General features: G+C 39.7%; 12 protein-coding genes across 12 annotated transcripts; 1 reads left to right on the top strand and 11 right to left on the bottom strand.

Moving 5' to 3' along the window:
- Positions 1-13: 13 nt before the first annotated feature.
- TM35_000421820 (transporter) lies at positions 14-1984 on the bottom strand (the record flags this gene model as incomplete). The annotated part of the gene is made up of 1 exon (XM_029029993.1): positions 14-1984. One exon carries the CDS (start codon positions 1982-1984, stop codon positions 14-16), a length of 1971 nt encoding a protein of 656 aa, XP_028878790.1.
- A 303-nt stretch (positions 1985-2287) lies between these two features.
- Positions 2288-2998, bottom strand: TM35_000421810 (uncharacterized protein; the record flags this gene model as incomplete). Its single annotated transcript, XM_029029992.1, has 1 exon — positions 2288-2998. The coding sequence occupies one exon, from the start codon at positions 2996-2998 to the stop codon at positions 2288-2290; it is 711 nt and encodes a 236-aa protein (XP_028878789.1).
- Positions 2999-3405: 407 nt separating this feature from the next.
- TM35_000421800 (ubiquinol-cytochrome c reductase subunit 7) lies at positions 3406-4014 on the bottom strand (the record flags this gene model as incomplete). Its single annotated transcript, XM_029029991.1, has 1 exon — positions 3406-4014. One exon carries the CDS (start codon positions 4012-4014, stop codon positions 3406-3408), a length of 609 nt encoding a protein of 202 aa, XP_028878788.1.
- Positions 4015-4250: 236 nt separating this feature from the next.
- TM35_000421790 (coatomer zeta subunit) lies at positions 4251-4802 on the bottom strand (the record flags this gene model as incomplete). The annotated part of the gene is made up of 1 exon (XM_029029990.1): positions 4251-4802. One exon carries the CDS (start codon positions 4800-4802, stop codon positions 4251-4253), a length of 552 nt encoding a protein of 183 aa, XP_028878787.1.
- Positions 4803-5134: 332 nt separating this feature from the next.
- On the bottom strand, positions 5135-6247 carry TM35_000421780 (LMBR1-like conserved region-containing protein; the record flags this gene model as incomplete). Its single annotated transcript, XM_029029989.1, has 1 exon — positions 5135-6247. The coding sequence occupies one exon, from the start codon at positions 6245-6247 to the stop codon at positions 5135-5137; it is 1113 nt and encodes a 370-aa protein (XP_028878786.1).
- Positions 6248-6842: 595 nt separating this feature from the next.
- On the bottom strand, positions 6843-7403 carry TM35_000421770 (ADP-ribosylation factor-like 2; the record flags this gene model as incomplete). Its single annotated transcript, XM_029029988.1, has 1 exon — positions 6843-7403. The coding sequence occupies one exon, from the start codon at positions 7401-7403 to the stop codon at positions 6843-6845; it is 561 nt and encodes a 186-aa protein (XP_028878785.1).
- Positions 7404-7681: 278 nt separating this feature from the next.
- On the bottom strand, positions 7682-8014 carry TM35_000421760 (uncharacterized protein; the record flags this gene model as incomplete). Its single annotated transcript, XM_029029987.1, has 1 exon — positions 7682-8014. The coding sequence occupies one exon, from the start codon at positions 8012-8014 to the stop codon at positions 7682-7684; it is 333 nt and encodes a 110-aa protein (XP_028878784.1).
- A 255-nt stretch (positions 8015-8269) lies between these two features.
- TM35_000421750 (uncharacterized protein) lies at positions 8270-9136 on the bottom strand (the record flags this gene model as incomplete). Its single annotated transcript, XM_029029986.1, has 1 exon — positions 8270-9136. One exon carries the CDS (start codon positions 9134-9136, stop codon positions 8270-8272), a length of 867 nt encoding a protein of 288 aa, XP_028878783.1.
- A 332-nt stretch (positions 9137-9468) lies between these two features.
- TM35_000421740 (uncharacterized protein) lies at positions 9469-10401 on the bottom strand (the record flags this gene model as incomplete). Its single annotated transcript, XM_029029985.1, has 1 exon — positions 9469-10401. One exon carries the CDS (start codon positions 10399-10401, stop codon positions 9469-9471), a length of 933 nt encoding a protein of 310 aa, XP_028878782.1.
- A 270-nt stretch (positions 10402-10671) lies between these two features.
- On the bottom strand, positions 10672-11694 carry TM35_000421730 (uncharacterized protein; the record flags this gene model as incomplete). The annotated part of the gene is made up of 1 exon (XM_029029984.1): positions 10672-11694. One exon carries the CDS (start codon positions 11692-11694, stop codon positions 10672-10674), a length of 1023 nt encoding a protein of 340 aa, XP_028878781.1.
- Positions 11695-12000: 306 nt separating this feature from the next.
- Positions 12001-14613, bottom strand: TM35_000421720 (BRCT domain-containing protein; the record flags this gene model as incomplete). The annotated part of the gene is made up of 1 exon (XM_029029983.1): positions 12001-14613. The coding sequence occupies one exon, from the start codon at positions 14611-14613 to the stop codon at positions 12001-12003; it is 2613 nt and encodes an 870-aa protein (XP_028878780.1).
- Positions 14614-17018: 2405 nt separating this feature from the next.
- TM35_000421710 (putative nuclear lim interactor-interacting factor) lies at positions 17019-17828 on the top strand (the record flags this gene model as incomplete). The annotated part of the gene is made up of 1 exon (XM_029029982.1): positions 17019-17828. The coding sequence occupies one exon, from the start codon at positions 17019-17021 to the stop codon at positions 17826-17828; it is 810 nt and encodes a 269-aa protein (XP_028878779.1).
- Positions 17829-18349: the final 521 nt, after the last annotated feature.

Here is an 18349-nt window from a genome sequence, read left to right as displayed (position 1 = left end):
GGGGGGGGGGGGGTTACCTTGATTGAACAGAACCAACACGCTCAAGGTGGATACTGCCCTCGCTACTTCCTCTGTACGGTTCCTTGAGAACATTACATGTGTCTGTGGTGTGAGTAGAGAGTATGGTAGGAGGAGACCGTGTGTCCGCAGATTGCTGCTTTTGCTGTCCGTCCGCCTGCAATACAGCAAATCCCAGGTCAATGCCCAGGTCTACTGTACGATGGCGTCCACCAAGTATCACAGCAGCGACTACCAGTTTACTAAAAATACTGAGAGAACCAACAAAAGAGACTGCAGATCCTGACAGTGAGAGAGACAGACCACAACCTGAGAACGCGCTAATAACCTCGAACAATGAACGCGTCATTATGTCAAAGGGTGTGTCATTCAACTCGACAACCAGCCAATTTTCTTCTGCAAATATAATACTTAACATTGCAGAGAATAACCAAAAAAGTCTAGATGTTAAAAGTCGTACCACTGAAGTACGGAACATTTGTTTCCATTTTCGGTATGTGCGATCTGTAGAAATGGGAAGAGCAGGTAAAAACATACAGAGAATTGTTATTGCAATATGGGCGTTACTATACTTCAAACATGGTACAAATGAGGCAGCAGCAAAACGCACAACAGCAGCTTGACACAAAGAAAGAAAAATCTTGTACGGTGTAGAAAATGGAGCCAAAAGACCATTCCCACTCCACTGTTGTAACCAGAAAGGAAGGGCCTGTACTAAAGTGATAAAAAACCAAGCAACACCCAGATACACTGTCTCGCTTCGTATGAACAAGAACGCATGGAAGGAGACCGGCTGTTTACTTGCTAGGATGTCACGAAAACCTCTATCCCATACGTTGAGGTTCACCACATCACCTTTCATATCGCTATCACGAAAGATATTTTCAACTTGGTGAATCGGTGCATTAGCAAGGAGAGGTGAATCCTCACTAATTAGGAGAAATACAGAGTTCTGGTGATTCCGTATTTGTGGCCGTCGAAATCGTATATATAATTTTCTTAAGAGGTGAAACATGAACCATTCTAAATGAAAAAATCCACGCAACACTACTGGGAATAAAGTGAATCCAAGCGCACACCCCATTGTCACAAGCAGCACCACAGCAGGATCCTTGGCGTACTGTTCCATAGATAAAAAGATAGAGCTATGAAAGGAAGCAATTATCATCTCAAAAACCTCTAAAGGACTCAGATGAGATTGGTTAAATATAGCAAGAAAAAACATTAGTGTAGCATTCACTAAAAAAAAATAGAACAGTGGAGTAAAAGCGCATATCAGGGAGGTGTACCAAAGTCGCTCGGCGTACATCCGCTTTGAGGCCCGTAGTGCCCTTTGACCAATAGAGTCGTTTGGGTCTCTGTCGAAAACCCTCCAAATTTTACTCAGCATCCAAAGACGTAACAATGGTTGGTGGGCACTCGTAAACACAATGCCCCCACCAATCATAAGAAAATGTCGCAGTAAATTTGATCCCAATTTCCAACCTGCAACATCAACTGTCTGCAGTCCACAACAACATACTGATGACATGGCAATAAAAAATGCGTCAACATAGTCTAGATCTTTTTCCATCAAATATAACAAAAGTGAACCACAAAGCGCTAATAATAATATATATGCTACATGGGTAAGTAGGTACCACTTCTTTAGAAAGTTAAGACGCTTCGCCAGAGAATCCTGTTCTGGTGTAAGAGGAAGTATGATGGGGCTTACAGACTCAAAGAGCTGAGAGCTGCGAGTACCACCAGTATCATTAAAGTCAATGGTATTTGACTCTTCGTTGTCCAAGTAGTTGTCACGTTCCACAAAATTATCCTGCAAAACACGGGATGAATATCCTGAAGACCCCTCATGCGCTGCATACATGTCATCTTCTTCCTCCACTTCCCCCAAAAGAGTGTTCACAACCTCTCTTCCATTTGAATCTGGAAATGAAAAGCGAACTCTTCTATCCATACCATTCATGCAAGATTACTGTATCATGTAGTTCAAAGAAGAAGAAAAAGAAAGAAAAAAGAAAATGATTGATAAAACAAAAGAAAAAAAAGGCCCTGTGGAAAAGAACTCCAATATATATTCCTGATATCTCGAACGTAAAAAATGTGTCCTCATATTTGGTTTCACGCATAGCCACGTGAAGTAGAAAAAAAGCAAAAACAGGAACACAAAAAAAAACATATAGAAACACACCTACATACATTCATGCACACAGAGAGAGGCAGTAAACCCAAATGTACATTTATCAGACTTCGCCAAAAAACAAAAGAACTACACCTGCCCAAGAAATCCCTCATACACGCTGCACAGTGAGGGAACATAGTAGTGGTCCCCATTCACCAACTTCTTAAGCTGAGTTCCACGAGCAGCCTTGAGCTGATTTGTCTTGTCGAATACACGCGGAACCAAGAATGGCAGATTCAAAGCTCGTCGTTGATCGTAATGTGTCATCGCCATTTCAGTCGCCTTGTGTTGAAGATTTTTCTCCACGGTACGTATCTTTGCATCTTCATGCATGCTATTCAGCTGCTGCGCTATGAGTACCTTCCTGTAGGAGGAAAGATCCCTTCGATTGAGTTCGCGCTGTTTAGCGAGCAGTTTATTCTCAACTATCTGTCGCTTGCGTTCTTCTGCAGCTTCCCGTTCACTTTGCTCAAGAAGATTGAACATCGCATGGGCCTCTGCGGCTTCTTCGTAATGGCCTGTACTCATTAAAATCCTCTCTGTGGAGCGCAAACTTGTGAGTCGTGTGGAGAGTGTCATGGGTTGCCGCGCCACCTGCGATTCCACCCGCACTGTGTACGCCGCCAACTCCTCCTCGTGCGCTTTGCTCGCCTCGTCGTACTTGCGGTGAAGGCCCTCCCGGCGGCGGAGTTCCGCGAGGGCGGCGGCAAGTCGCGCCTGTTCCCGGCGACGGTCCCGTGCGGCGCGAAAAGCGGCCCACTCGACGTCCTGTCGCTCCTCCATCCCCGAGGCGGACATCCCCACTGACAGTACACAGCTGCGGGGATCCAGCAGGGCAGACAATAAAGGGAGAAAGCAAAAAAGAAAAAAGAAAGAAGAAAGGGGAAACAATAAGAATATAAATATGAAGAAAATATAAGTATTTTTTTTTTTTCTTACTCCGTTAAGGAAAACAAAAACAACAACAAGAACAACAACACATAAACCTCTAATATTAACGAAAAACTATCCTACCCTGACAATATTTGAGAGCTCGCACCACTTGGAATCCCTACCACGGTTGGCAGGGCAGCGAACCACGACATCACCTACTGCCCCAGATGTGGTTCCCATAACAACTATAAATATATATATATATATAAAACATCCTTGCTACCAACACAATTACCCCTTTTCGAACTCCTCAACACTACTATCCCTAAATCCTAATACTCAACTTCCTGACCAGCGAAAAATCCCCATTTCTCCTCCCATTCATCGCACACCATCATAACGTACGGCCCAAAGTAAGCAACGTTGTCAATGGGGTGAACCCATCGACTCTTTGGCTCATAAATGTACTTGTCACGGAGCACACGAGCACGCATAACACGACGATCGCCGTGCACAATCTTATCCTGAGGCGCACGGGTACGAGCGGCACGGTTCCACCAACCATGGGCGTTGATGAGATCATCCTGGAGGCAACCGTACTTGTGGTACTGTAGACCTTCATAAAAGCACATGATTTTGCTGGCGTACCACTTCCCGTATCCGCTAAGGTCTCGGGGATCTGTATGGATCACCTTCTCCCATGGGTACTCCATCTTATAAGGGTGGGCATGGTCAGTAACAGGTAACGCCAGTAAAGCTCGGTAATCAATCTTGTTAGCTTTAATGGCGCTCTGAATGCGCAAAGCACGCTCAACCTTGTGTGCATTCTGCACCGAAAGGAACTCCCGGTACATGTTTGGATAAAAGAAGTGACCCAAATAATAACGGAACCCTGCCCAGATACCCTGGGCCATGTGGCGCGGCGCCGTGGGTTTCATCATTCTTCACTTTCAATTTTCTAACAATCGTACACTAACCAAGGAGAAAGTGAAACAAAGACCAAAGGAAAAAAAAAATATATATATATATTTATATATGTAAACCGAATACACAACAAAAGAAATTTTTACCGATAAAAGGTCAGCAGAATTAGTAAGCAATACGACAAAAAGAAAGAAAGAAAGGCCCACAGAATCTTGTAGGTAACACTACTATCTCATCGTATTTACGCCCATTCCTACAAATTTTCCTTAAGGTACTTGTTGACCTTGTTCAACGCTTTGCGCGCGGTCTCACCACCTGATTCCGCAATAAATGGTGCAACATCATAGCATATGTTCGCTGGATTCGTCTCAAGTATGATCCCTTCGTCCACCAGTTCATCCACTGTTAGCACTACTGCATCATACTTTTCCAGTAGCATCCTCATGTTGAGATCCAGGACCTTTAACTCCTGTCTTAAGGCATCAACAAGGCCTCTGAGAACACTATGGAGTACTAGTTCGTTCTCGTTACCATCGCCAATTACCATAAATAGGACATCTTCAGATAATTGTAGGAGCACAGTGTGACCTTCGTGAATCATTATATCACCGTCTATTGACGTACTGCAACAGCGTTTAGGGTCACGGGAGGCGGTGTGAATTCCCATTTCCAACACTCGTTGTTTATCTATTGTGTTTAACACACCACGCTCCTGCATATCGGGAGTAATATAATACTTAGCGAAAACGCGGCCACCCAGCTCATTGAGGATAACAATCCCCTGGACGTGGTGCATAAAATCCATTATGAATCCTTTTTTTCTTTTTTGTCTTTCCTTTTATTCTTCGCTTGCGCAGATGTGGCGCAGACCTTACCTGCATATTACAGGGTCAAGTAAAAGAAGAAAGTAAGGTGCAAAAATAATAATAATAATAATAATAATAATAATAATAATAATAATAATAATAATAATAATAATAATAACACACATGTGTTCATTTGTGGAGAAATATCCAAGATATTCTTCCTTCTTCTTTCTGATATATGTTTACCTTTTCTTCTTTTTTTTTGTTGTTGTTTCTAGCTTTTCTTAAAAGAAAAAATATAAAACCAAAACTTCTCAAATTGATACTCTTTCTAATCATCATTGACGCGCCGTCTTGGGCAAATGAGAAGCCAAGCGATAGATAGACAGGCGATGACAAGCAGGGGATACTGCAAATACATCACAACATACTTTATACCCTGCATATTTGCTACATAAACCGTAAACATTGCACTAATATTTGTATTGGCAGCGTATTCTGCGAAGCTAACAGTACAAAATTGCACGACACTCATGGAAGTAATCATGATTAGCATAGCATTAAAAAGAAAAGCGTTCATAAATGTACCATTAGGTTCCATCGGGTAAATCTGAAACAGTACCAAATTGCCTCCAATTTTAATGCAACCTTTCACGACACACCAGAGTAAATAGAAAGAAAAACATCCGTACGCTAAAACGCCAAAAAACATAAATGCTTTGTCTAACCCACGAAACATATTATTGAGAAACGGATGAGCATGAGCCATGTTATGAATTATCATCTGCAATAACCACATAAATGACATTGATGCAAACACTATACCCAAGAAAAGGTAAAGGTATCCTTTTATCACCTCTCCGCCCTTTTCACGATAGGAAGTCTCAACCTTACTATGGTACGATTCCAACTCGCGTACCTGCTGTTTAAATGCAAGCACCTTCTCACGATGTCTCCTACCCAAATGACCAATGTGCTCTTCTTCTTCGATTTTTTTCCCATTTTCCATGAGACGTTGCGATTCTTGTGCAATTTCAGCTCTACGAAGGGCATACTCGGCGGCAGTAATAGGTTTCGGACGGTTGTAGAAAAACATGATATAATCAATCGGCATCGCCGCTAAGCCTACACCTCCAAAAAGAAAAAACAGTATCCACCCAATTACACATGTAAGGGCGACAAAGTATGTAAACAATGACACTCTAAATCTAAGGGTCGCATTACGTGAGGTAACACTAAATTCAGTTACCGTACTAAAACTGCTGGCCGGATTGCCTAATACTTGATATTCGGCATAGGCAATGCTCGCATACCCCGATGTTCCCCAGCAAAGGAAAAAAAGAATAACAAAAACTACTACAATTATAGTCGTCACGATGACTGACCACTTTACTTGCTGCCAAAAGGTCCTGTGCTCAGGTTCCATGGATTCGTAGTACACCATCGCAAATGGACACGCTAAAAAGCATAAAATAAACATAACAGTAAGAATGATTATCCACATGAGAGTTACATCGATATCCCCACCTGGCTTATATGGGTTGTTTCGTACGTTTGCCACATCGTACGGTAGCAAAAGGACATTATAGCAGGAAAAAGAGAGAGAGAGAACGACAACAATCTTGGGAAGCCACGTATCGTTTTTCTCATCTTCCACCTCAAATAATACTACCAGATAGAAGATCAATGCAATGATTAGCACAGCAACAATGACAGCTAGAACAATCAACCACCAGCTCATTTATCTAGTTTTGACTAAGATACTAATAAAATGAATCACTCAACGCTAAGAAAAGAAAAAAGAAAGAAGAAGAAGAAGAAGGGGGGCAGTACAGAGTTACTATTGCTGTTGTCGTTCTTGTTGTTATTATCATTATGATTATTGTTGTTTTTGGCCTTGATATTTTATATCAATGTATCCCTCAATAATTTTAAAACATAAATTATGGGTGGCGCACAAGCCTATAGATAAATTACACAGTTACAAAGAAGCAACACCGCGAAAAACACCAACAAGGAAGAAAAAAAAAGAAAACGATTCACCTTGCAAAGTACATCCGACTAGAGACGTCGCGTACTATCCACTCCATTCCTTCCAACAAACCAGCACCGGTCTTTGCGCTACAGGCACACAAATGAACGTGCCGTTTACCCTTCCTGATGGTATCTATGTCTAATTGACGCTCAATATCTGCAGGAGAAAGAGACTCTGGTAAGTCCTGTTTATTTAAAAAGACCAAAAGACTGGCACCGGCCAACCTTTCCTCTTGAAGAAGTATGTGAAGTTCTCGCCTGCAGTCCTCCAAGCGGGCAATGTCGTTACTATCAACAACCCAGATGAGTCCATCAGTGCTCTCAAAATAATTTCGCCAGTAACTGCGCAACGATTGCTGTCCTCCAACATCCCATATGTTTAGTGTACAACCGTGAAGAGAAAATGCGGTGATTTGAAATCCCAATGTGGGACTTATAGAGCTTGTATCTTTCCCACAAAACTTCTTGACACACGTCGTCTTCCCAGCGTTGTCTAGGCCAAGCATTAGGATCCGCATCTCACGTTCCTTCCGTTTGGTTTTACGAATAATAGATAAAAGCCCCATTTCCACTCAACTACACTACAATCAAATAAAAAAAAAGCGAAAAAAAAGTAAAAAAAAAAAAAGTAAAAAAGAAAAAAAGTAAAAAAGAAAAAAAGAAAAACAAATTAAAGAGAGAAAGAGCCAATTGGTGTGGTAACTCACATATGAAAACGTAAAGAGAGCCAAGAGAGGCTAATGGAAACAATATGAACCGTCCTACAACATTTTTATCATCAACCTGCAACAAATGTTTCCCTGTATCCTATCAAGCTAATCCTACTATTCCTAGTGTAGAAGTCTCACCACCATGCGGCAAGACGAATACGTTCATCATACCACTCCACATTTTTGTGCAACGTGTGCATGAAAGCAAAAATAGGAAGCATCGCAAGCACGTAGAACTGAAGCATATTGTACACCCACGTTCCCCAGCGTGTACCGAGGGAGAAATACGTGCGTACTACCATGTAGTCCGTGTATCGCTGCTCAACACCTGCGAGATCCCAATTCTTGTTGAATTCACGCTTATGATATTTGGACTCCACCGATTCATACTCGAGGCGTCGCTTCTGCTCGGTACGACCCCACCCGTACAACATGGGACCCGGACGCGCGGGACCCTTGTTTTGCATCTGCCTCCGAATGAGTGATCGGCGTAACATGACTGGATTCTATAGCAGTTTTGAAAGAAAGAAAGAAAAAAAAAAAAAAAGAAAAATGACAGGTACAATAATAAAAATATTGTAGAGAAAAACAGAAAAACCAGGGTTGTACGCACGTATACTGCTTCGTGAAGGAACAAACATTATCAAATATATATATATATATATTCTTTTCCGGAACGAAAACATCAAGACAAACCCTACATTTAAGCGTACATACTTGACTCATGAAAAACGACGCAAAGGCATATGATGATGATGATGATGACGACTTCTACCCATTTCTTGTCCTGGAAGGGCACCTCCAAAATACAAAAACAATGCAAACGTAAAACCAAACGGTACAGATGCTTTAAAAGTAGTTGATAAAACACCATTCAAGAAAAATGGTACTCCCTCTGTTCGAAGCATATTTTTCATCACACCTCCTGCTTCCCTAAAGACGGCAACTTCTCCTGACAAGAAAGTTGACAAATTGTGCACGCCACCTGAACGTTCTCTGCTGTGCAAAGCTGATCGGAATGTATTCCGTAATGGAGTTGTGACGAACGTCAAAAAGGCATGAACACGAAAAGAATCCCACCACGCCCCAAAGAATCCACTATGGCTCGATCGTTGCAGCGCGACCAAAGCAGCTCCATGCCACACAGACGAAATAATAACAGTAGCAGTAACTCCAGAGAAAAATGAAAGAATTCCGTACTGTCTAGTACTGTGTTGCAAACATTGAATAAGTGATCTATATTCCATTTTGTCGTAACGGCTGCGCGAGCTACCAAGACGACGGGCTGTAGTTCGGACTCCTACTTTGGCCATCCCATGAAGCGTGCCACCACATATCGCACCTGTAGCCGAGCCTGAACCAAGAACAAAACCACCATAAAGAAGACCCCATGGCAGCGCCAGCAAGAGTGGTTGAGATGGATTTAGGATCATGCCTTTATATCGTACCATTGAGTACTCAATAGGGTTTACGCGAGGAATGGACTTAATATTAAAGATCTTTGTGTAATCTCGATATGGATATAAGAGAAATATTGAGACAAGGCTTGCGGTGTACCCTAACCCTGCTGCCCCAAGAACGCTAACCATTATTTGGTATGTACTATTGTTTAAATTTAATATTCTCTTTTCATTTCGGTTTCAGAAAGGAAAAAAAAAAAAAAAATAGATGCGGCTCTTGAGAAATCACAATTATGGCATCGCAATATCAGATAAGGAAAGGAACAAAAAAACAATGACATATCGATCTATCTTTATACTCTTTTATCTGTTTATTCATTCATTCTATCAAGAGATTTCTATTCTACAACGGTTCTCCCTCTCTTTCTCTCTCTCTCTTTCTCTCTCTCTCTCTCTCTCTCTCTCTATATATATATATATATATATATATTTCATTATCCGTGTGATCTGTCTTTTCTTTGTTAGGTAAAAATTGAAGTTGATTTAGGGTATTCGGTTTCAGGACGATGCAGTGCTAACCTCCCAGGAACAGTGAGTTGATCCGCGTTGTGCATCTCCCATTGTTCTATTTCTACTAATACGAAGGGGTTTTCACATGAGGTGAGTTTTTTCTTAAGTTGAAGATTATTTTGCAAAAATTGCTCCTGGGATATCCAGACGCCACGATTAGGTAAGTTTTGCACAAAAGGATTTTTAGTGACAAAACCAGAAAAAGCGTTCATTCCTCGTGGCACTCCTTTCCCAAATACACGCCTGTTAGACTCTGTCGATTGCCGTAACGAGTGGTGTAGAAGATCTTCGGGGAAGGGTTCCACATCCTCCACACTTATAACAGCTGCTGTAAGAGTTAAACAAATAGCCTCACTACCTTCCTTAAGCTGAAGAAAATTTCCCAACGCCCTATGATCACTTCTAATCCAGAAAAGTGACTTGAATCCCATATCTTTGGCAGCAGCTTGAAGATTATCAACAACCTCTTCTCTGGAAAAAAACAACCCTGTTAACCCACAACGTGGGGTATAACTATCACTTTGTAACTCGCCAACTTTTTTTATCATAGATACATGATAAAAAGCACGTTTCACAAGGTTCTCATCATTCTCTGAAGGATCTATGAAGTGTTTTGGAAGTGGTAAAGTAAACTCTGGAGCACCTTTAATGAGGGCACTTTCCTTACAATCATCAACCACTCTGCTGGAAAAGAACTCTTCTCGAATGGGTTTCTTTGTGAACTGTTGAAATGTTACAGTATTATGTACTTTCAGTTGATCCAATAATACCTGTGCATTATGAGCTTGAAAAGGAAGTCCCATCGCAGTAACATTGCATAATAGTTGCAATTGGCGAAGTGCGCCAAGCTGTGCTGCAGGAGGAGACTTCCGTCGATAGGCCATATCGAGAGAAAACACAATTCCTTCTCCCTCATCATTGTCAAAAAGACCAAAAAAAAAGCAAAGGAAATGTGAGTCAAAAGGGAACTATGCACAAACATCATCAAAAAAAAACACGGTATTACATGTAATTTAAGGAAGAGAATGTCTCAAACGCCACGAAATAGATCAGAGAAATATATCTACGCTCTATGTGCCTTCAATAGGCGTTTTTAATCTATCCCGTACAAAAACAAGAAGAAAATAAAGAAAAAAAAAAAACATGGTGATATATCACAGCTTCTTTTCTAAACCCGAATGACAATCATCTAGCAATGACGAAATGACCTTTTCAAGATCCTTCAGTTTCTCAAGTTGAGACTGTTCCGCATCCAATGAACATTCTCCAGAAAGCAAACGAACATTATCTAGGATAAGCCTATAATCGCGCTGTAGCGAGTCTCTAAAGGCATTAATTCGTTCCTTTTCCTCTAATAAAAGTTTCTGTTCACGTTGGTGACGCGAATTGACTTCTTTTTCCTTTAGTTCTAATAAATATTTTTTTGATGACATCTCTTCTTCATTTAGACGAATTCGTTCAATAGCCTTGCCTTCATAAATCGAGACATGTGATACACGCGAAGAAATAAGATAAGCAACTGCTTCCATTTCCTTTCTCATGATACGCATTCGTGTGGATGACTCTTCCCTTTCTAGATCAAAACATCTCATTTCATAATTGTACAATGACTCAAGGTCGTGTTTACGACGTTTCGCAGCATCAGTAAACACTTTTACCTTCTCAAGGTATTCTTCTGATTCTTCGCGTGCTCGTTGCATACGAAGTCTTTCAGCTTCTGCGTGCTTCTGTGCCGGTATTATACTAGCTTCAATGGACGCCTGATATACTTGTAACTGTTGTTGGCGATGTAAAAATGCTTCCTCTTGTTGTTTTAGGCTTTGTAATCGACATTCACATTCTTCAGATTTTGTTGCAAGAAGTCGTGCTTGCTCATCAATATTGTTAATTCTTTCTTGAATGAACTTATCTTTCTCAATAAGCTCCGAAGCATGGCGTCTTTCAGCTTGCTCAAATTGTGCCTTAAGGACGCCATATTTTGACTGTTCAGTCTTCAATTCTTCAGAAACCGTGAAAAGACTCTGTCGAAGACGTTTTATTTCCAGTTCAGCTTCATGAAGTCGTTCTTTCAAAGCTTTTTTGGACTGTTGCCGATGTTGAAAATGATTTTGGAGGAGAGCTTCTAATTCAACACTCTTTTTTATATAGAGGTCATTGTCTCTATTTCCGACATCCATGATGTCTCCAAGTCATTCAGATTTAAAGAAATTAAAAAGAAAAAAAAAAAAAAAGCGAGGCAATAATATCCATTTTGATACCAAAAAAAAGGGAGGGGACACATCACAAGAGAAAGAAAACAACTAGAAAGAAAAAGAAATTGAAAGGTAATAACTTTCTTCTAACAAGGAGGCGCATATACTCTAAAACATAGAAAAAAAAAAAACTAGGATCTAAGTCTCTTAAGAATAAAAACTACAATACCACCCAACCGGGGGGGGGGAAACATCACTGATAAAGCCAATATACCTAATTGGGTTAAGATTCTATTCATTTGCCTTCGTATCAGAGCCCAGGACAAGACGCTTCTTAGGTCGACGAATAGGGCCTTCCATCAAATTCAGGCGTTCTACAAAAACTGGACGTTCCAATTGTTCTCCGGTATTTTCAGGTAACTTTATAATTCCTCGTTTTAGGACAACATTTTGGTGTCGAAGCTGTTGAAGTTCCACTTCTTGTTGGGAGCAGAGATTAGATAATCTGTGTATCTCATCGGTAACTCTTCCTGAATTCTCTTTCTTAACTCCCTTAAGTATATCATGGATGCGATTATATTTTTGTACCACGGTATCTCGTTCCTGCATCAAAGACTCACGGTTCTCTAACAGTTTTTGTATAGTTTCTGCATCTTTGCAGCATCGCTGTTTGGCCTCTTCCAAAGCGACCCTTGCCCTTTGATAGGCTTCTCGTAAGTTGCCCAAATTGTTCTCAGATTCCTGCAAAGACTCTGAAAGATTAGCAACACGTTGATCAGCCTTTTCACATTTCTCTATAAAGCTGTTTAATTTTATTTTCATTGCCTCTATCTCTTGACGTGCAGATGTACTTATAATATGAATTTTGGTTTCCTGGGTTTTTAACTGTTCCTTTAAGATAGTACTTTGGTTATCTGAATTCGCATACTCCTTTTGCATCTGCAAAAGAGTTGATTCTAATTTTTTGTTTTGCTCAGTAAGCATTCTATCACGCTGCAATTTTTTTTTGTTTTCCTCCTTCAGGTCTTGTAGTTCTCCCTCTGTAAGTATTAGGGTTTTTGTCATTGCTTCGTTTTCGGAGGCAAGAATTCTGCATCGCTCATCTAATGAATCGATCCTCTCCTGAGAGCGCTGTAATAAGTCCTCATACCTGCGAATTTCAGAAATCAGTCTCTCTTGTTCCAACTTCTGTTTTTCGCTTTCTTCTCTCATTTCATTAAGACTAGAGTTTAATAACCCATCCAATTCTCCCAGTTCTATCCGCATACTTTCCACCTGCTCTTTAAGCCAATTATTGTCATTGAGAACCTCTTCATATTTTTTTCTTGAAGTATTCAATTCTGAAGTTAATTGCTCCACCTTTGACTCCAACAATGTCAGATGACTTTTCTCAGAAGCAAACTCCTTTTTCGTATTTTCTAGCTCTTCTCGAAGTTCATCATTTTCTGTTTGCCTTTTATTCATACTTTCCTCTAGCAAATTAATATCTTTCATTGCAGCAAGGAGTTGCGCATGAATTCCAGATGACCAAGACAAAACTTTACTGTTGCGATCAAGCACCAAAGACAACCATTCTTCATAAAACATCACCTCTAACATCAATCGTTCTTCATATTCTAAATGAAAAATAATATCATGTCTTGTAGAGGCCATATTTTCACATAATAATGCATTTTCAGTTAAAACCTCCTGTAAACGGGTCTCATAATCATTTCTTATTATGGTTTTCTCATCCGTCAATAAAGATATCTTCGCATTTAATTCATGCAGTCGTTTCTGTTCATTTACTCTGACATCGTTATATTCAAGAAGTAAGGAAGAATAGCACTCCTTCACTGCTCTAAACTCTGTCTCCAACTCTTCCTTAGTAGATTCAAGTACACGACAACGTGCAACAGACTTATCAAATTCTTCTTGTATCGTTTCAAGGATACGGTTTTGATTTACCTGTGAATCTTGAAGTTCTGCTACATCATTTTCTAATAAACGCACTTGATCGCGAAGCTCTTGAATTGTCGTATTATACTCAATTTGACTTGAAGAAAACTCGGCACTTGCCTCGCGAAGTTGTGTCTCAAGTGAATCTTTTTCTTCTTGTAGAAGAATATTGTTTTGTTGAAGATCTTCTGCCTTTTTTTCCAATTCCAGTAAACATATCTTGTTTTTTTCTCCTTGAGAGGAAATGTACTCAAGAAAAAATGATTGCCATTCAAAAACAATTCTATTTCGACTGCAAGACTCTTCTTCAAAAAATACAATCAAAGAATTGCATCTATACAACGATTTTTGAGAGCTCATTAATTCTTCTTCAAGACGTTTAGAAAGATCTCTTGCCTCATAATACAGTAATTCTAATTTTCCTTTTTCTTCCCGAAGTTCCGCATTCACTTCAATCAACCGTGATTTCTCTTTAGTTAGGGTTTTGATGTCCTCAATACTTTGCTTCATCTCCAAATCCATTTTGCTTACAAGGTCTTCGTACTGAATTATTCGTTGCGAAGCAGAACAAAAATCTCTCTCAGCCGCAGATACCTTCTCAGTAAGGTTTTCATTAGCCATTTTTAAGATATGTAATTCCTCCTCATGTAAAGAATCTACAGCCTCTGCGTCCTTTAAACGCTGCCGAAGATCATCATTGACTTTCTCCGAATGCTTCAACTCATCTCGTAGTTTTTCAACTTCGGAAACAGACTTATCTAGTTCTGAGCTAAGTTCGTTGGCCTTAGTAGCCCATTGAGCAACCACCACATGTGCTTCTTTTTGCAACGCATCTATGTCACACTCAAGGACTTCCTTGTTTCGTATTGTTTCACTAAGATGGTGTTTGCATAATTTAAGTTCTTCTTCTAACTGGGAAATTCGTTCCCTCATTGCTTCATTAATGCGTTCTTCCTTTGAGACCATAGGATGAGGGCTTCCTTTAAGATCAACGAGAAAAAAAAAAGGAACTATGGAGAAAAGATAGAAAAAAAAAAAGAGATATCAACACCGAATATAGAGTTTTATGAGATCATGGGATCTCTTTCTACGAGGAGAAAAAAAAATAGAAAACGATATATTAAATCATTTATCCTAAAATTCCAATTCAGATTAGATATATTTATCATCTATAAACCGGTAAAAGAATTAAACACATTATTGCATTCCCTAATAACCGCGGTTGTTTAAAACTCACCAAGTCATGGACCTTGAGGTTGCCCTCCTGTAGAACCTCACCTCGCCAGGGCGGCATTGAGATACCGGAAGAAAAGAAAAAAAAAAAGAAAACAGCCACCACTTTCCAACCAGCCATCCCAAGGTAAAAACACAAGAAACTCCCTTGTCCGTAAACTCAACCGCCCCCACCCCAGCGTGGCTCCCCAACTCGTGCTGCTGCGCTTCCCTGCCCCCCAAAATTTTGAGAAAAAGCATCCCATAACCAGGCGACGGGGAGGGCAACAACGTCAACAAGAAAAAAAAACCCGCGGGCTGCGGGACCCTGACCCCTTCCCCCAAAGAAGTTGATAAAAGCGGGGCCCGGCCCAGCGCCCGAGAACCCGAGAAAAACCATCAGGATAAAGTAAAACGGAGGCGGGCCAGTTGACGGAAGGAGGGCCGCCGGCTGATGCGGTGAATTTCCGGCGGGCCGCGCCCCGGCAGTGGTGTGCCAGCCGTTGGGCGGTGAAAGAATTCTGCTCGCGGTGTTTGGGGTTGTGCTGCCGGTTCTTTGCCTTTTTTTTTTTTTTTTATTCCGCTGTTGGGTCTGGTACCCCGGTGGGCGTCTATGGACTTGAGGTGTTTTTTTTTTTTTATTTTTAGTTGTCGCGTCGCGAAGTTGTGCCTGCAGACGGCGGCGCGGCGCAATGGAATAGGGGATGTCTTGTTTTTTTTTTTTTATTTCTTCTTTTTGTTCTTTTTCAGAGGTTTGGTGTTTATTCTGATTTTGGACAATTGAATTCTGGATGGGTTTGGTGGCTGTATTACCAACTTGCTTTTTGGCGCTTTTCCCATGATGAATATTAACTCAGCGAGTTTGGATTTTTGGCAATTAAACAAATGCTGTTAAATGCAAAGGAGGTGGCATTTTACCTCTCTTAGAGTGCATAATTACAAATATTTATTATTTTTATAATTTTTATTGTTCTTTTTTTTTATTTGGTGGGAGTGGGTAAACCGGATGTTTTTTTTTGTAAGCTTGCGATAAGAATGATCGAGTCTTACGGTAGTAGATGTTTTACTTGTATGGGTCAAAAGTATGGAAAATTTCTTTTCTTTTTATTCCTAACAGCCTGTCAAAAGTAAGTTTCTGAAAAGCCCACCCAACCCAACCCTCTCCGCCCCGAGCGGGAGGCGGGCTAAGAGGGGCTTCTCAGCACTTCCATTTCGTCAGTTCTCAGGTTGCATTAAAAATATAACGTTTTGGAAAATTTCAGATTTTATTTTTTAGATAAAAGAGAGGGTTCGAATTTTATATGGAATTTAAATACAGGGATTTCTTTTCTTTCTTGTTTTCTTTTATGGTAGGAGTAAGGCTGAGATTATTCTTTTTTTTTTCTATGAACCATGACAATGTTCTCCTATATGTTTTTTTTTTTCTTTTAAAATTGTCAAACTATATTATCACCATAAAAATAAAAATAAAAATAAAAAGTGATGTAAAAGTGGGGTGTGTTTGACATTACGTCCTCGCTTGTTTTTTTTTTTTTTTTCACACGAAGAGAATTACAAAATACTTGCTTCCCTCCTCAAATATTGAATAATTGTTATTACTCAGTTTGATACTTTTAATTCCTGTCCACGATAAAACAAATGTGTATTTGCTTTGGTTTATATTAGGACGTGTGCTAGTTTCTTTCTTAACTATTTTGTTTTCTCAGTTAAAAACTATAGGATTGCCTTGAGAATGTTAATATGACGCATGTCTTGTGAGGACTTTGTGTTTTTTTTTTTTTTTGTTTGCTCTCATCTTCCATTCATGTTTTTTTTTTCTTTTTTTTATTGTTTTAATCTTTGTTTTCTATCTCGGGGCTTGTTCTTTGCAGATGATTTGGTAATTATTATTATTATTATTATTATTATTATTATTATTATTATTATTATTATTATTATTATTATTATTATTTTGTACCTCAACGTGTTTTTCTTTTTTTTTTCTTGATGCACTTTTTTTTTATATTCTTTTTTTTTTTTCGTTTTTTGTTTCTCCATTTGTTGCAAATACTAAAGGGTATTTTCTTTTTATTAGGTAGTATTGAGATCGTAATATTTGCCAAGATTGGGTCTCTCGTTTTCTCAGTTGTATTCTTCTTTTTTGAATATTGTTCGTCAACATGGCAGCAGCACCTCGACAACGAATTCGTGGGGCGTCCTTTAAGCAAGAATACCAATCTGCGGCGACAAGAAGAACTCGTCAAAGAGCGCCCTCAATGAATCAAGAACTTAACTGTAAATGGGTTCTTCCTGCACAAGATCCTATGTATGAGGGTAAATTGACACTAGCTCTTGATCTTGATGAAACCCTGGTTTATGCTCGTGAGGGACCTCTTTATGCTCGGCCAGGGCTAGATGAGTTCTTCAAGACATGTAAAGAAAAATGTGTTGAAGTTGTTGTATGGACAGCCGGTCTCAAAGCATATGCACAAGCTATTATAAGAAATATTGATAAAGATCGAGTTGTCAGTCACTGCATTTACCGTCACAGTAAATGGTTTACCGGATATGCAGGATATCAAAAAGACCTAGCTGCCCTTGGAAGACCTCTTGACCGAGTACTTATTATTGAAAATACTCCTGATTGCATTCGAGGATACCAACAAAATGGTATTCTTGTAGAAGATTACGAAGGAGGTGAAAGTGCTGATAATACTATTCCTGCTCTTATAGACCTTATTCGAAACTTGTGTGATAGTTCAATGACTGTACCCCAATTTATTGCAACTTGCCCAATGCTTAAACGTGGTCCAATTCAAACTGATCTTGGAGACTACATTGACGTTTATCGATTGGATGTTGCTGTTTGGAAACCAGGTGAACATGTTCGTATAAATCGCGATTTAAGGGGTTTGAATTCGCGAACATCCCAATCAGTTAATGAAAACGACAGTAAGGTCCCAGGAACTGACGCCATTAACAAAAGGTGACGAGGCGGAACGAGTTGAAACAGTATGATGTTAAGAAAGGAAAACAACTGTCAGCGTTTTTTTTTTATTATTATTTTTACTATCCACAATATGTGTTGTTTGGATAGAAATGAGTAGTATTGTGGGTGACGCCTCGCGTTGGGGCTTTCTGCCTAATCTTCTTTATGATACGAAATCTTCGTCACGAAAAAAAAAAAAAAATTATAAAGGAAAAAAAAATGTTTAATGTATTTTACGCTACCTTTGTAGCAAAACTAGCAGCTTTATGTTTGTTTCTTTGTTGCTTTTTTTTGTGATGAATCAAAGAAAACTGCGGAAGGAGCAGGACTGATAATACCGACAGTATATATATGTCGGGGTATTGTGGTTTCACTATTAGTTTCGCTGAATGGCCAGAATATGTGAATGGCCCAATATCTTTATGTGAACAAAGGAAATGAGAAATGAGGGAAATACGAAATTTTGTGCCTGAATTAAGTGAATCAAAGGCACACAGGCCCGTTTTTTTTTTTTTTTTTTTT

The sequence above is a fragment of the Trypanosoma theileri genome (assembly GCF_002087225.1).
Source record: "Trypanosoma theileri isolate Edinburgh chromosome Unknown TM35_Tth_42_V1, whole genome shotgun sequence".
Taxonomy (NCBI): domain Eukaryota; phylum Euglenozoa; class Kinetoplastea; order Trypanosomatida; family Trypanosomatidae; genus Trypanosoma; species Trypanosoma theileri.
Note: the sequence above shows the minus strand (reverse complement) of the source record. Positions and strands in the feature narration are given on the sequence as shown.